The 17,793-nt window shown below is 41.4% G+C and overlaps 1 protein-coding gene across 2 annotated transcripts in view; it reads left to right on the forward strand.

The window, feature by feature from the left end:
- The window catches only part of LOC121275755 (protein adenylyltransferase SelO-like), a 270,091-nt gene that overhangs the window by 236,843 nt on the left and 15,455 nt on the right, over window positions 1-17,793 (forward strand). For both annotated transcript variants that reach the window (XM_041183353.1, XM_041183354.1), the window contains exons 15-16: window positions 2,990-3,082; window positions 13,611-13,690. In XM_041183353.1, coding sequence (XP_041039287.1) covers window positions 2,990-3,082; window positions 13,611-13,690 — 173 coding nt within the window. The remainder of the gene's footprint in view (window positions 1-2,989; window positions 3,083-13,610; window positions 13,691-17,793) is intronic.

The following is a 17,793-nucleotide window of genomic DNA, read 5'->3' on the forward strand; positions in this document are numbered from 1 at the left end:
GGTTTAACTCCTGGTTTGATTTGGCGAGGAAGATTTTCTAAGTGCCTAAATTCAGTAAGGAGGGACTTGAAATGTATTTTGTGTCATTTGAGAAATTTGCCACGAAACTGCAATGGCTAAATGAAATTTGATTTTATTGCAGAGTGTGTTCATGGGAAAGCTTTGGAAATGTCTCATCTTTTTCAGATATACTGCCTGGTGATTATAATACAGTGAAAACTGCTGTTCTCAATGCACATGAGTTAGTGATGAAGGCTTACAGACAGAAATTTAAGGAAGAAACAGAATTAGACTTTTGTGGAACTTGCTAAAGAAAGGATGGTATTTGACAGGTGGTATAGGTCTATGAAGGTTGAACAAGACTTTGGAAACCTTACAGAGGTGATGCTAATTGAATGGTGACCCTTTGGAAATAAGGTCTCACTTGGGAGACCATGAAATTTCTAACATAAGACAAGTTGCAGTAATGGCAAACAATTATAAACTGTCTCAACTTAATAGCAGGCCATTGTGAATTCATACACAAACTGGAGAGATAAGAAATTGACTGCAAATGAGCAGAATGATCTAGAGGAAGAAATGGATCACTCTTAGAATTGTAAGAGAAACAGTCCAGAATTTAAGGTTGATTCAGTGGTACTGGCATGTTGTCTTTGTCATAAAAGAAGGACATGTAAAAGCAGTCTGTTGGAAATTAAAAAACTAAACTATAACATTTGTGAAGGTGCATAGTGCACCTGCAGTTTCTCCTGTATTCATTACTAGTGGGACAGACACAGGAAATCATGGAATTTTTCTGTTTAAAGATTAAGTGTCCTTATTCTAGTCTGGTGAAGCAGGATACAAATTCTTATCCTTAGAGATACTGAATCAGCCCAGTCACTGATGCTGGCACGTGATGTGACTTTCCCTCCAGAAAATTTGTGAAATGAAAACATATAGATATGAGGTGTTGATGGAAATTGTTTACCCATTCCTTTGTATAGAGTTCATTCAAAATGTAGTTCAATTTCTGGTCTTGTAATTTTGGGGGTAATGCATAATTAATGGTGTAAATCTTTTATTAGAGAATGACTTGGCTAGAGTTAAAGAAGTGCCATCTCCAATGGTTCCAGCAAAACCCTTTGCGGCTGTGGCAACTGAAGTTTGGCAGGAAAAGTCAAGTGCCTTAAAAGAATCCATGATTTTCTGTAACCCTGCTGTGAAAACTAATGTTTCAATGAAAGATGTGTCCAAAAAAATCAGAAACTCAGGATGATAATGTTAAAAGGAATTGGAGGATCGGGCTGGAAACAAAGAGTTAATGGCAGATGCAGACAAATTAAAACTGTCTGTATTAAACATGTAGGCAGAACATGAGTTAGGTGTGACAAAGCAGATAGCAACAGTACTTAAAGCTACTGATGAAACAAAGAAAATACATGCTTTGAAGAATGGCCCAGCTGTAACCAATACTGACACAATGAGCTGCGAGAAAGAATATGTGCTCTTGAACATAAATTAAAACCTCAGAATGATGAAGCAATCACTCTTGCTAGAAAAGAATTAGACAAAGCCCAAACTGAATGGAAGAATGAATAGCAAAGAGAAGTTAAAAGAATTCATGAATTGACTAAAAAGGTGTGTCAAACGTTTCGGATGAACATCAGCAGAATCTTAACAAAGTTCTTAAAGCAGCTAAGGAGGGTTTTGCTCAACAGATGCATGAACTGCATGTACAAAAGGAGGCAGTGTTAACCCTGTGTTTCCTGGAAAAGAACACTGAAGGATTAAAATATAGAATAATTTAAAGTTAAAAGCAATCCTGAATTTAAACAGGATGAAGCTAATTCAATTGTTATGAATGACAATTCAGATCTGTGGCGGGTTAAACCTTATAATGTTGCCAGGACAAAATGTTTAATGGTGTAATGTGACAAAAATGGAAAGAATGCTAACAGTACTGTATGTAGTAAGTTAGTTGTTAGAATGTTTACAATGTTGTACTTTGTTGCATTTTGATATGCTGTAGAAAAATCATTACTATGGTAATGGTACTATGGTTTTTTTTCTGATTTTTAAGGGGGAGATGTTACAAATGCAAAACTTTATAAGATAATTTTTTAAGCTGTGAAATCATGGGGCTGGTAAAATCATATTAAAATCTGCCTGGAGACAGGCCCATATGATTTGGTAGTCATGGGGAAAGAGGTCCAGGGCATAACCTATCAGTTTTCATACCTTTACACAAAAGAGGGGCAGCTGATCTCTCTGGACACAGGAACTGAGACTTAGAGACCTGGGGAGAGAGAGAAGGGGAGAGATGCTGCTGGGTGAAGAAATATAGAAGATATTGCAGGGAGAGCAGATGCTTGGAAGACTTTTGGAGATTTAAGAACCAGTGAGTCGCTGGAGTGGGCCTTGCAGATGTAAGTCAGTTGGAGGCCACTCAGAAGACTGAGTGAAGCGGCTTTCAAAAGACACTTGGCGACTTGCCCTGATATGGCAAGTAGAAGGAAGCCTGCTGTGAAAAGTCAGGAGCGCTTTGGTTTTGAATCTGCAAGGCCTCATCTTTGCTGAGAGCGTGGTGTAATGTACAAAACGGTTGTAAAGTAAATTGGTTGTGTTAATTAGTTAATGTGCATGTACCTTTTCAAAGATAGGTGTATTAATGTTTAGCCTATGGTGATTTTAGTTTGTTTGTTACAATAAAAATCTTAAAACTTGTCATGTAACTCTTTCTGTCGATCACTAGGAAATTCATAATTCTTTTAAAAAGTTATTGATCCCTATAGGGATCATAACAAGACCATACTTTCTGCATTTTCCTTTATTGTCAATTATAATGGCTAATTGTTTCATTTATCTTAAATTGAAAAACAAACAACTATTTCTAGTTCCTTTGGTAAACTCTCCAGTAGAGGAGACTTAAAGCTGTCTATACTTTTAAAACAAACTGTGTTTCAGAATTGTAATGGGAACGCTCTAATAAGCTCTTTCATTTTTTTAGCTGATGGAAGATACAAGAGCAGATTTCACAATGACGTTTCGTCAGCTTAGTGAGATTACAAAGCAACAGCTTGCGGCTCATAGCATTTCTGAGGTAAATGGTATGGTCATTTGAAGATTCCACACAAATGGACAAATTTTGACTCTGCCCAGCCTGCAAATAGTTAAACTGGTCAGAGTGACTTTGCCTCTGCCTTCCTGCAGGTTGGAATTTTAAACTACGCTTTTGAACAGACAAGTTGCTTACCCACCAGAAGGCAGTGGGGTTTTGTTTTAATGCTACAGATCGGGCCCCAACGATTCACTTGGGCTTGACTGCAATTTTAACTCGAGGCCTATGCAGAAAAGTCTTGGCTTCCTCACTAGGTCATTCTGGTGGCAAACAGAAGAGGAGTGAGAAGCAGCCTAGAAAAGCGTAAACTGATATTTATTTTCCTTGGAGGGGAGCTGAAGAACAGGAGTGCTCCTCCGGACCCCACAAGGAAACCTTAGGTCTCCCCTGCCCTAGGTTACCGCTGTCATCACCCCCCAATCTTGTCAGAAAGGCACGGTGATAATCATGGGAGATTTTATTCTACATGTAGATTGGAAAAGTCAGATGAGCAAAGGTAGGGGAAATGAAGAATTATTAGAATGTTTCTGGGATAGTTTCTTAGAACAGCATGTTCTGGAGCCAGCCAGAGAGTAGGCTACACTAGACCTGGTATTGTGCAACGAGGTGGGATTAATTAATGATCTCATAATGAAGGCACCCCTAGGTAGCAGCGATCATAATTTGATTGAATTTTACCTTAAGTTTGAGCGAGAGAGGAGTGGTCCAAGACTATGTTTTTAACCTTAAATAAGGGCAGTTATGAGGGCATGAAAGCAGAGCTGGCTGAAGTGAATTGGCAAATTAGGTTAAGGGATAGGTCAATAGAGATGCAGTGGCAAACATTTAAGGGGATATTTCAGAATAAACAGAATAGATGCACTTCAACAAGTAAGGAAAAAGTCCAAGGGACAGACATACCATCCGTGATTAACTAGAAAAGTTAAAGATAGTATCAAACTTAAAGAAAAAGTATATAATTGTGCAAAGGTAGGTGGAAGACCAGAAGGTTGGACAGAATAAAAGGAACAGCAAAGGATGACTAAAAGACTACTAAGCAGGGAAAAATTAGAGCACGAGAGAAAGCTAGACAGAAATACAAAAACAGATAGTAAGGGTTTCTATAAATATTTAAAAAAGAAACAAGTTAACAAAGGGAGCATTGGTCCAACAGAAAATGAGTCTGGAGAATTGATAATGGAAAACAAGGAAATGGCAGATGAATTGAACAGGTATTTTGCATCAGTCTTCACAATAGAGGATATAAGTAACATCCCAGAGGCAGCTGTGAATCAGGAAATGGAAGGTAGGGAGGATCTCAAGAAAATTACAATCACCAACAAAGTGTTACAGAGTAAATTGTTGGAGCTGTGGGCTGACAAGTGCCTGGGTCCTGATGGATTACATCTTAGGGTCTTAAAAGAAGTGGCTGGTGAAATAATTGATGCATGGGTTTTAATTTTCCAAAACTCCCTAGATTCAGAGAAGGTCCCATTAGATTGGAAGATAGCAAGTGTAACTCCGTTATTCAAAAAGGGAAGGAGACAGAAAGTGGGAAACTGCATGCCAGTTAGCTTAACATCTGTCATAGGGAAAATATTAGAAGCTATTATTAAAGAAGCCAAAGCAGGGCACTTGGATAATTTCAATGTAAGCAGGCAGATTTTGTGAAAGGGAACTCATGTTTAACCAAATTATTGGAGTTCTTTGAGGAAATAACATGTGCTGTGGATAAAGGGGAACTGGTGAATGTATTGTGCTTAGATTTCTAGAAGACATTTGATAAAGTGCCACATCAAAGGTTATTGCAGAAAATAAAAGTACCTGGGACAGAGGATAACATATTGGCATGGATAGAAGATTGGCTGGCTAACAGGAAGCAGAGTAGGCATAAATGGGTCTTTTTCATGTTGGAAAGATGTAACAAGTGGTACGCCACAGGGATCAGTGCTGGGACCTCAACTGTTTACAATTTATATAAGTGACTTGGGCGAAAGGATGGGATGGTTGCCAAATTTGCTGCTGACACAATGATATAGTATGTTGTAAAGAAGACATAGGGAGGCTACAAATAGATATAGACAGGTTAAGTGAGTGGGCAAAGATCTGGCAAGTGGAGTTTAATTTGGGAAAATGTGAAATTGTCCATTTTGGCAGAACGAATAAAAAAGAAGCATATTATCTAAATGGTGAAACATTTCAGAGCTCTGAGAAGCAAAGAGATCTGGTTGTCTTAATGCATGAACCACAATAGGCTAGTATGCGGGTACAGCAAGTAATTAGAAAAGCTATTAGAATGTTATCATTTATTGGAAGGGGAACTGAATACAAAAGCAGGGAGGTTATGCTTCTTTTATACAGAGCACTAGTGAGATTACATCTGGAGTACTGTGTACAGTATTGGTCACCGTTTTTAAGGAAGGATGTAAATGCTTGGAAGCAGTTCAGAGAAGGTTTACCAGACTAATACCTGGAATGGATGGGTTGCCATATGAGGAAAGGTTGGACAGGCTTGTATCCGCTGGAGTTTAGAAAAGTAAGAGGCAATTTGATTGAAACATATGAGTTCCTGAGGGGTCTTGACAAGGTGGATGTGGAGAGGATGTTTTGTCTTGTGGAAGAATCTAGAATTAGGGGCCATGGTTTAAAAATAAGGAGTCACCAATTTAAACAGAGATGAGGGGAAATTTTTTCCCTCAGAGGTCCTGTTCCTGAAAAGGCAGTGGAAACAGACTGAAAGATTTTCCCCTCGGCAACTTGGAGCGGGGCCCGCTGGCCGAGGGGAAATTGACACAGGATGATGTTGGGAGGAACCCCCGACGTCATCCTGGTTCATTTAAATCTTCAGGAAGGCCGGTGGACAGCGAAATCAGCTGTTCGCCCACCGACCTGTCAATGGCCAAATAAGGCCATTGACAGGCTAATTAACCTTGTTAAAGACCCTGCCTGTCCAAGCTTAAGGCTGGCGGGTAGGCCCAGAGCCCCAGCGGGCTCCAGATTATTCATGAAACTTTATCCACTGGTGGTATGAAGTTTCATGTCCATTTTTTAAAAATTTAATAAACTTTATGTGTTTCTTATTAACAAGTCATGTGACATTGTTAATAATTTTAATATTTCTCTATTTTTTGACTTTTCTTACCTGTCAGTAAACTCCCTGAGACAGCACTTTGCTTCAGGGAGCAGTGACAGTTGGGGATTCCCTTGCCCCCACCCCCCCCATAGAATAGCGCTTCCTGTCAGGCAGGCCTCTGGGCGGGCCTTAATTGGCCTGCCCACTCAAAATGATGGCGGGCCCCGTTTCGGTGGCAGGGGTCAGCTGCCTGCCCGCCACTGAGCCGGTGGGGCCCGCTCGCCCATCGAAGGCTAAATTCTGCTAAATATTTTTAAAGTAGAGGTGGATAGATTCTCGAATAGCAAGGGGGTGATAGGTTATTGGGTGTAGGCGGGATGCAGATTTGAGGTTACTACCTGATTAGCCATGATCTTAGTAAATGGCGGAGCAGGCTCGAGGGGCCAAATGGCCTACTCCTACTCCTCATTCGTATGTTCGTAATCTCAAAAATTTACTGTCAACCCACACCTTTGTCAGCAAAAGGGTCAGTGAGAAAAATCTCAGGTACTGACACAGAGATGAGTATGCTAAAAGCTAAACCATGCTAAAATAATTTATTCCACAAAGAAACCTTGGACCTTCATGCCCAGGACTACACCCCCTGCTCTGCAACCCCCACACCACCCCCAATTTACTGGCAGTCTCCTGCCACCTAAAATCAATCAGCAAACTCCTTCAGGCGGTTTGGGCAGGAGATTGATGTAAGCCATACTAATGAGGTCCAATGTTTAATTCTCCCAGGCACCTTGCTGTGGAGTCATCTGCTCAATCCTGACAAACATTGTTAAATTGGACATTAAAATTGGGGCTTAAGGTTCTGCAACAACAGAGACCTCTGCAGCACTTGTGAAAAGAACAATTATATTTATTCATTCCTCACACCTGAAACTTATTCATGTTCTCATTAGCAATTATGATTAAATATTTAAACAGTATTTAAAAGTACTTTTAAAAAACTGTACCCTCCTCTTCCAAATGCCTTTAGTCCTTACTAGAGGTTAGTGACATTTCCTCATTTGCTCTTATCTGAAAACCTGTTCATCTGACCATCAAATCCATATGTTCAACAAATTAGAATTAATGACCAATTTCTAGGCTTGCAAGGTAAATGCCTAAATGCAGTGTCTTGACAAGTTTAATTCTAAACTATTTTTAAACAATTTTTTGTATCTATCTTCACGGTAGAAAACACAAGTACCATTTGGAAATGAAGGTAAAACAAGGGTCTAGTGAGAATGAGAAAATTAAAGAAATCAGTATAAGTAAAGAAACTGTACTAGAGAAATTAATGGACACCTAAGTGGCAACAAGTCCTGACGACCTGCATCCTAAGGTCTTAACTGAGGTAGCTGCAAGATGTGTTAGTTTTGATCTTGCAGAATTCCTTTGATTCTAGAATCGTTCCCTAGGACTGAAGATAAGAAACATAACCCCGCTATTTAAAAAAGGAGGAAGAGAGAAACTGTGGACTATAGGCAGTTGGCCTAACATCAGTAACAGGCAAAATGCTAGAATTGATTATTAGGAAATGTGATAGCAGGGCACTTAGAAAATCATGATATCAGTAAGCAGAGTCGTCATGGATTTATGAAGGGGAAATTGTGTTTGACAAATCTTGAGTTTTTCAAGGCAGCGACCAGTAAGATGGTTAAGGTATTCCAATAGATATAGGAGAGAATTTTCTCCCCATGCGGGGGGTTGGGAGGGTTGGGTTAGGCGGGAGCGGGCGCGCAGTTGATCGCTACCTGTGATCAGCTGCGCGCCGCCTTAGAGCTGCCTCGGAGATTACTTCAATTTTTAAAAATTTTAATAAAGGAAAAAAATTTTTAAGACATGTCCACTCATGTAACAGTGTCACATGAGCTGGGACATGTCCATGAATTTTATTAAGAATAAAACCTTCATGAAACCTCATCCTGCCCATGGATGACGTTTCATGATAAATGCGATGGCTGTCTGGGCTCTTCGCCTGCCCACCAACCTTAAGGTTGGACAGGCAGCACAGCTAATTATTTCAATTGGAATTTAAATGGCCTTAACAGGCTTTTGACAGTGCAGCGGGTGCGCAGCCAACTCCGGTGCGAGCCCGCCAAACTGAAGATCTGAATGACACGTGGTGATGTTGGGATTCATACCCGATGTCACTGCGCGTCATTTTATGCATTGCTGACCCGAAGATTCTGGACATAGTGTATTTGGATTTTCAAAAAGCAATTGTTAAAGTGCCACATGAGAGATTATTACAGAAAATTAAGACTTATGAGATGGGGTTAATATATTAGCGTGGATTGAGGAATGGCTGATGGACATAAAAACATAGAAAGTAGGAGTAGGTCATTCAGCCCTTCAAGCCTGCTCCACCATTCAATATGATCATGGCCTCTATCTCAACGCCATATTCCCGGTCCCTCTCCATACCCCTTGATGCCTTTGGAGCCCAGAAATCTATCTATTTCCTCCTTAAAAATATTCAGTAACTTGGCCCCCATAACCTTCTGTGGTAGAGAATTCCACAGGTTCACCACCCTTTGAGTGAAGAAGTTCCTCCTCATTTCAGTCCTAAACGGCCTACCCCATATCCTGAGATTGTGACCCCTTGTTCTAGACCCCCCAGCCAGAGGAAACATCATCCTTGCATCCAGTCTGTCCAACCCTGTCAGAATTTTATATGTTTCAATGAGATGCCCTCTCATTCTTCTGAACCCCAGTGAATACAGGCCTGGTCAGCCCAACCTCTGTCATATGACAGTCCTGCCATCCCAGGAATCAGTCTGATGAGCCTTCACTCCACTCCCTCTATGGCAAGTATATCCTTTCTTAGGTAAGGAGACCAAAACTGCACACGATACTCCTGGTGTGGCCTCACCAAAGCCCTGTACAGCTGCAGTAAGACACCCTTGCCCCTGTACTCAAGCCCTCTCACAATGAAGGCCAGAATACCATTTGCCTTCTTAACTGCTTGCTGCACATGCATGCTTGCTTTCAGTGATTGGTGTACAAGGACACCCAGGTCCCTTTGTACATCAACATTTCCCACCTATCACCATTGAAATAATACTCTGTCATTCTGTTTTTCCTACCAAAATGGATAACTTCACACCTATTCACATTATACCGCACCTGCTATGTATTTGCCCACTCATTCGATTTGTCTAAATTGCCTCGAAGCCTCTTAACATCCTCCTCACCACTTACATTCCCGCCTAATTTTGTGTTGTCAGAAAACTTGGAAATATTATATTTTGTTCCCTCACCCAAATCATTGATATATATTGTGAATACGTGGGACCCAAGCACTGATCCCTGCAGCATCCCCCAAGTCACTGCCTGCCATTCTGAAAAAGACCCATTTATCCCTACTCTCTGGCTTTAAACTAAACAAGTGGGGTGAGGGATCAAGTTTGGGTAGAGGTAGCAATTCAGGGTGTAGAGTCAAGACAGGAGAGCAAAATAGAAAAATGAGAAATGAGCGTCAGAGAATGGAAGGAAGGGACAGAGAGAAAAAAACCTAAGAATACATCAACAGTCAAGACTAGATGTTACGAAGGTAACAAAAAGACAAAACTGAAGACGCTCTATCTTAATGCATGTAGCGTTCATAACAAAGTACATGAATTGATGGCTCACATTGAAGTAGATAAATATGATCTGATAGAAATTACCGAGACTCAGCTGCAGGATGACAAAGATTGGGTCCTTAATATTGATGGTTACATGACATTCAAGAAGAGTAGGTAGCTAGGTAAAAGTGGTGGTTTAGCACTATTAATCAAAGAGGGCATTGGTGCAATAGTTAGAGATTACCTTGGTTCAGGAGATCAGGATGTAGAATCATTTTGGGTTGAGTTGAGGAATAGTAGGGGGGAAAAGTCATTAGTGAGGGTGGCCTACAGGCCCCCTAACAATAGCCACAGTATAGGACAAAGTATTCAAGAGAAAACATTGTATGCTTGTGATAAAGGGACGGCAATAATGATGGGTGATTTTAATCCACACGTAAACTGGAAAAATCAGATTGGCAGTAGTAGCCTGGTTGAGGAGTTCTTAGAATGCTTTCAAGATAGTTTCTTAGAGCAGCACGTTCTGGAACCAACCAGAGAGCAGGTTATGTTAGACTTGGTATTGTGTAACATGGCAGGATCAATGAATGACCTTAGAGTAAAGGCACCCCTAGGTAGCAGCGACCACAGTATGATTGAATTTTACATCCAGTTTGAAAGGGAGAAGAGCGAGTCTAAGACTAGTATCTTAATTTAAATAAGAGCAACTAAGTGGGGATAAAAGCTAAGCTAGCTGAAGTGAACTGGGAAACTAGGCTAGAGGACAGATCAATAGAGAAGCAATGGCAGACATTTAAGGAGATATTTCAGAATATTCAGAATAAGTATATCCCTACTAGAAAGAAAAATTCTAAAGGGTGGACCCACTATCCGTGGTTAACTAAAGATGTTAAGGAAAGCATCAAACTTAAGGAAAAAGCATACAACTCTACAAAGATGAATAGCAGGACTGATGATTGGACAGACTATATAGAACTGCAGAGAATGACTAAAAGGTTAAACAGGAGAAAGAAATTAGAGTATGAGAGGAAGCTAGCTAGAAATATAAAAACAGATAGCAAAAGTTTATACAGGTATTTAAGAAGGAAAAGAGTAAGACTCTTGAGTTGGTCCTCTAGAGAGTGATAGTGAGGAATTAATAGTAGATAATAAGGAAATGGTGGAAGAAATGAACAAATATTTTGCTTCTGTGTTCACTATAGAAGATACAAAAAACATTCCAGTAATAGCTGAAAATCAGGAGCTGATCAGGAGAAAGGAACTTGGTGAAATTGAAATCACTCAGGAAATGATGCTGAGTTTTTGATGGAGGCTGGCAAGTTTCCGGGTCCCGATGGACTACATCCTAATGTGTTAAAAGTGGTTGCTAATGCAGTATTTGAAGTGCTGGTGTTAATTTGCCAAAACTCGCTAGATTCTGGAAAGGTTCCATCAGTTTGGAAATTAGCAAATATAATCCCTCTATTCAAGAAGGGAGGGAAGCAGAAAACAGGAAACTATAGGCCAGTTAGCTTGATGTCTGTCATGGGCAAGTTATTAGAATCACTTATTAAGGAGCTTATAGCTGGGCACTTAGAAGAGCTCAAGGCAATCGGGAAGAGTCAGCATGGTTTTGTGAAAGGAAAATCGTGTTTAACCAATTTATTGGAGTTTTTTGAAGGAGTACTATGCTCAGTGGATAAAGGGGAGTCTGTAGACGCATTGTACTTGGATTTCCAGAAGGCATTTGATAAGGTGCCACATCAAAGATTATTACGGAAAATAAAAGCACATGGTGAGTGTAGTGGGTAACATATTAGCATGGATAGAAGATTGGCTGGCTGGCAGAAAGCAGAGTGTGCATAAATGGGTCTTTTTCTGATTGGCAGGATGTTACGAGTAGTGTCCCACAGGGATCTGTACTGAGACGTCAACTTTTTATGATTTACGTCTATGGCTTAGATGAGGGGAGTGAAAACATGGTAGCTAACTTTACAGATGACACGAAGGTAGGTAAGAAAGTATGTTGTGAAGAGGACATGAAGAGGTTGCAGATGGATATAGATTGGTTGAGCAAAGATCTGGCAAATGGAGTTAACGTGGGAAAATGTGAAGTTGTTCACTTTGGCAGGAAGAACAAAAAAGCAGAGCCTCCTTAAATGGAGAAAGGCAGCATCATTCTGAAGTGCAGAGGGATCTAGGTGCTCTAGTACATGAGTCACAAAAAGTTAGTATGCAGGTACAGCAAGTAATTAAGAAGGCTAATGGAATGCTATCCTTTATTATGAGGGGGATTGAACATAAAAGTAAGGATGTTAAGCTTCAGCTATACACGGCATTGGTGAGACCTCACCTTGAATAGTGTGTGCAGTTTTGGTCTGCTTATTTAAGGAAGGATGTAAATGCATTGGAGGTCTATCAAAGGAGGTTTACTAGATTGATACCTGGAATGGTTGTCTTATGTGGAAAGATTGGACAGGCTGTGTTTGTTTCCACTGGAGTTTAGAAGAGTGAGGAGTGATTTGATCAACATATACAAGATCCTGAACGGCCTTGACAAGGTGAATGTTGAAAGGATGTTTCCTCTTGTGGGTGAGTCCAGAACTAGGGGGCACTGTTTTAAAATTAGGGGTCACCCTTTTAAGTCAGAGATGAGAATTTTTTTTCTCTGAAGGTCCTCTGCCTCAGAAGGTGGTGTCATTGAATGTTTTTAAGGCAGAGATAGAAAGATTCTTGTTAGGCAAGGGAATCAAAGGTCATTGGGGTTAGATGGGAATGTGGAAATTGAAACACAAGAAGATCAGCCATGATCTCATTGAATGATGGAGCAGGCTCGAGGGGTCAAATGGTCTACTCCTGTTCCTATTTCTTATGTTCCCTGTCTGCTAACCAATTCTCAATCCATGCCAATATATTACCCTCAATCTCATGTGCTTTAATTTTACAAAAGCTTTCTGAAAATCCAGCTACACTACATTCACTTGTTCTCCCTTGTTGATTCTGCTAGTAACGTCCTCAAAAACCTCCAGTAGGTTTGTCAAACATGATTTCCTTTTCATTAATCCATGTTGACTTTGTCTAATCCCAATGATATTTTCTAAGTGTCCTGTTATTACATCCTTTTTCATGGACTCTAGCATTTTCCCTACTACTGATGGTAGGCTAACCGGTCTGTAATTCACTGTTTTCTCCCTCCCTCCTTTATTAAGTAGCGGGGTTAGATTTGCCACCCTCCAATCTGCTGGGACTGTAGCAGATTCTGCAGAATTTTGGAAGATGACAGAAAACGGAGAGTAAGAATAAACCCATCCTTTTTAGGCTGACAAGCGTAACCAGCAGTGTTTAGCAAAGATCAAAAATTATATTAATAACTTGGATGAGGGGCTGAGTGTAACGGTATCCAAGTTTGCTGATGATGCTAAGTTAGGTGGAAAAGTAAACAGTGTAGAAAATGAGGAATCTAGGACAAGGGATCAGAGTCTCCAAATAAGGGGTTGGCTGTTTAGGACTAAGATGAGGAGAACTTTCTTCACTCAGAGAGGTGTGAATCTTAGTAATTCTCTACCCCCAGTAAGCTGTAGATGGTCAGCAGCTGAGCGTATTCAAAACATAGGTTGATAGATTTTTGGGTACAAAGGAAATTAAGGGATATGGGGATAATGCAGGAAGCTGGAGTAAAGGTAGAAGCTCAGCCGAGATCTTGTTGAATGTTGGAGCAGGTTGGAAGGACCAAATGGCCTACATCTGCTCCTAATTCTTACGCTCTTACTCTCTTATATTTTATATATATGGTTTGAAGAATATTGATGTTCCATTATTGCAGATATTTGCAGTATTAAATTACTATTATGACAAAACTAATTTTTTTTTGGTGTAGGATCACTGGGCCCTTCAAGATGTTGCAAGACACACAAATTTCTCGCACTGGGTTAACCTGTACCTATCAAGGTTGAATAGGTAAGAATTTATTCACTTTCCAAACTCTCCTAAAATCCTTGTGCAGAGATATTGAGACAAAACAAATCCAGTTTATGCATCTATAATTTCATCTACGAGTCACTTTACCACTTAAAGTATCTTTCAGTTGTGGAGATCCCTATGAAAATTATGGGCTGTTTATAATCTCTTTGCTTTTTAATGTTTTTAACTCTTTGATTAAAATAATTCAACATTACTGTGTGATGATTATTTTATATTACATTTGCCCAAAGTTGTAACATTAGAACATTTCAGGTGATACGTTTTAATTCTTTTTTTACTTCTTTTAAAAATTACGAGAAATTCCTGATGCGTACTATTAAGTTATGAATAGATGTGAATTTTTGCAAATATGGCCATATAAATTATGGCCATATAAAGCCTGCCCATTTCAAATGCTTCAAAAGTTTCATGGGCGCAAAAAAAATCTGCAAAAAGTCAGTGTAGATTGTGAGAGGCCAGAACAGTTATGGAGACTAGTAATCCAGAGACCCAGAGTAATGCTCTGGGGACTCAGGTTCGAATCAGAATCCTGGCAGATGATGGAATTTGAATTCAATAAAAGCCTGGAATTGAAGTCGAATGATGACCATGAAACTGTTGTCGATTGTCGTAAACACCCATCGGGTTCACTAATGTCCTTTAAGGAAGGAAATCAGCCGCCCTTACCCGGCCTGGCCTACATGTGACTCCAGACCCACAGCAATGTGGTTGACTCTTAAATGCCCTCTGAAATGGCCTAGCAAGCCAGTCAGTTGTATCAAACCACTGCAAAGTCTAAAAGGAATGAAACCGAATGTACCACCTGGCATCGACCTATGCACCGGAAACGACAATGGCAAACTCAGCCCTAGCGACCCTGCAAAATCCTCCTTTGATCATCTGGGGGCTTGTGCCAAAATTGGGAGACCTGTCTTACAGACTAGTCAAGCAACAGCCTGACATGGTCATTAGCGGGAGTATGGTGTTGAGATAGAGGATTAGCTCTGATCATATTGAATGGTGGATCAGGCTTGAAGGGCCGAATGACCTACACCCACTCCTTTTTTCTATGTTTCTATATCATGTTCACAGAATCATACATTACAATGTCCCAGACACTACCATCACCATCCCACCAGCAGGACAGACACAGCAGAGGTGGCGGCACAGTGGTATACTGTTGGGAGGGGGTTGCCCTGGGAGTCTTCAACATTGACTCTGGACCCCATGAAGTCTCATAGCATCGGGTCAAACATGGGGAAGGAAACCTCCTGCTGACTACCATGTACCACCCCCCTCAGCTGATGAATCAGTACTCCTCCATGTTGAACACCACCTGGAGGAGGCACAGTGAGAGGCAAGAGTGTAGAATGTACTCTGGGTGAGGGACTTCAATGTCCATCATCAAGCGTGGCTCCGTAGCACCACTACAGCCGAGCTAGCCAAGGCCTAAAGGACATAGCTGCTAGACTGGGTCTATAGCAGTTGGTGAGGGAACCAACAAGAAGGGAAAACCTTGACCTCATCCTCACCAGCCTCCATGCCATAGATACATCGTCCATGACAGTATTGGTAGGAGTGTCCACCACACAGTCCTTGTAGAGACGAAGTCCCATCTTCACATTGAGGATACTCTCCATCGTGTTGTGTGGCATTACCACCATGCTAAGTGGGATAGATTTCAAACAGATATAGCAACTTAAGAATTGGCACCCATGAGGCGCTGTGAGATTTCAGCAGCTGCAGAATTGTACTCAATCACAAACTGTAACCTCATGGCCCGGCATATACCCCACGCAATCATTACCGCCAAGCCAGGGGATCAACCCTGGTTCAATGAAGAGTGCAGGAGGGCATTCCAGGAACAGCACAAGGCACACCTAAAAATGTGATGTCATACTGGTGAAGCTACAACACAAGACTACAGTGTGCTAAATAGTGTAAGCGGCAAGTGATAGGCAGAGCTAAGCGGTTCCACAACCAACAGATCAGATCTAAGCTCTGGAGTCCTGCCACATCCAGTTGTGAATGGTGGTGGACAATTAACCAACTCACTGGAGGAGGAGGCTCCACATATACCCCCATCCTCAATAATGGGGGAGCCTAGCACATCAGTGCAAATGATAAGGCTGAAGCATTTGCAACAGTCTTCAGCCAGAAATACCGAATGGATGATCCATTTCGACCTCCTCCAGAGGTGCCCAGCATCACAAAAGCTAGCCTTCAGCCAATTTGTTTCACTCTACGTCATATTAAGAAATGGCTGAAGGCACTGGATAGTGCAAAGGCTATGGGCCTTGACAATAACCCGGCAATGGTGCTGAAGACTTGTGCTCCAGAACTTGCTGTGCCCCTAGCTGAGCTGTTCCAGTACAACTACAACACTGGCATCTACCTGGCAATGTGGAAAATTGCCCAAGTATGTCCTGTAAACAAAAGCAGGACAAATCCAATCTGGCCAGTTACCGTCCCATCAGTTTACTCTCGATCATCAGTAAAATGATGTAAGTGTCATTAACAGTGCTATCAAAACGGCACTTGCTTAACAATAACCTGCTTACTGATGCTGAGTTTGGGTTTTGTCAGGGCCGCTCAGCTTGTGACCTCATTACATCCTTGGTTCAAACATAGACAAAAGAGCTGAACTCCAGAGGTGAGGTGAGGGTGACCATCCTGGACATCGAGGCAGCATTTGACTGAGTGTGGCATCAAGGAGCCCAAGCAAAACTGGAGTCAATGGGAATCAGGCCGAAAACTCTCCACTGGTTGGAGTCATAATTAGCACAAAGGAATATGGTTGTGGTTGTTGGAGGTCAATCATCTCAGTTCCAGGTCCTCACTGCAGGAGCTCCTCAGCCCAGCTATCTTCATCTGCTTCATCAATGACCTCTCTTCTATCGTAAGGTCAGAAGTGGGGATGTTCGCTGATGATTGCACAGTGTTCAGCACCATTCATGATTCCTCACATACTGAAGCAGTCCATGTCCGAATGCAGCAAAACCTGGACAATATCCAGGTTTGGGCTGACATTTGACAAGTAACATTGGCACCACCCATTTGCCAGGCAATGACAGTCTCCAACAAGAATGAATCTAACTATCGCCCCTTGACATTCAATGGCATTACCATCGCCCCATGAAATTCAATGGCATGACTATCAACATCCTGGGGGTTATCATTGACCAGAAACTGAAATGGACCAACTATAGAAATACTGTGGCAAGCAGAGCAGGTTAGAAGCTAGTAACTCGCATCCTGGCTTCCCAAAGCTTGTCCACCATCTACAAGGCACAAGTCAGGAGTGTGATGGAATACTCTCCATTTGCCTGGATGAATGCAGTTCCAACAACGCTCAAGAAGCTTGATACCACCCAGGACAAAGCAGCCCACTTGATTGGCACCCCATCCACAAACATTTACTCCCTCCACCACTGACACGCAGTGGCAGCAGTGTGTACCATCTACAAGATGCACTGCAGGAACTCACCAAGCCTCCTTCGACAGCACCTTCCAAATCCATGACCACTACCATCCCAAGACCCCAAGGGTCTGCTGTTGTTCCCAGACACATGGGAACAACACTACCTGGAAGTACCCCTCCAAGCCATTCAGCATCCTGATTGGAAATATATCACCGTTGCTTCACTGTTGCTGGGTCAAAATCCTGGAACTCCCTCCTAACAGCACTGTGGGTGCACCTACACCACATGGACTTCAGCGGTTCAAGAAGGCAGCTCACACCAAGGGCAATTAGAGATGAGCAATAAATGCTGGCCTAACCAGCGATGCCTACATGCTAATAAAAAAAAATGTTCAGACTCATTGGAAGTTGAGGTGCTGTGGCAAAATGGTGTTTTCCTAAAATTATAATTACGTGAAGTGAAATGAATTTGATCCTTGTGAGAGTTCAGACTAACAATACATACATTGTTTTCAATTAGTCACCGAGAAATCACAGTGCAGATTACTCTCTTGATGTGCACAGAATGTGATGGATATTTATTGTATCTAGGGGCAACACATTTTCACAAACTGTCATAAAATTGAGTCTCTGGAGCATGAGATCTTTGAGCTCAAGGAGCAATTTTCCGCACTTAGCT

The sequence above is a fragment of the Carcharodon carcharias genome, chromosome 3 (genome assembly GCF_017639515.1).
Source record: "Carcharodon carcharias isolate sCarCar2 chromosome 3, sCarCar2.pri, whole genome shotgun sequence".
Lineage (NCBI taxonomy): Eukaryota > Metazoa > Chordata > Chondrichthyes > Lamniformes > Lamnidae > Carcharodon > Carcharodon carcharias.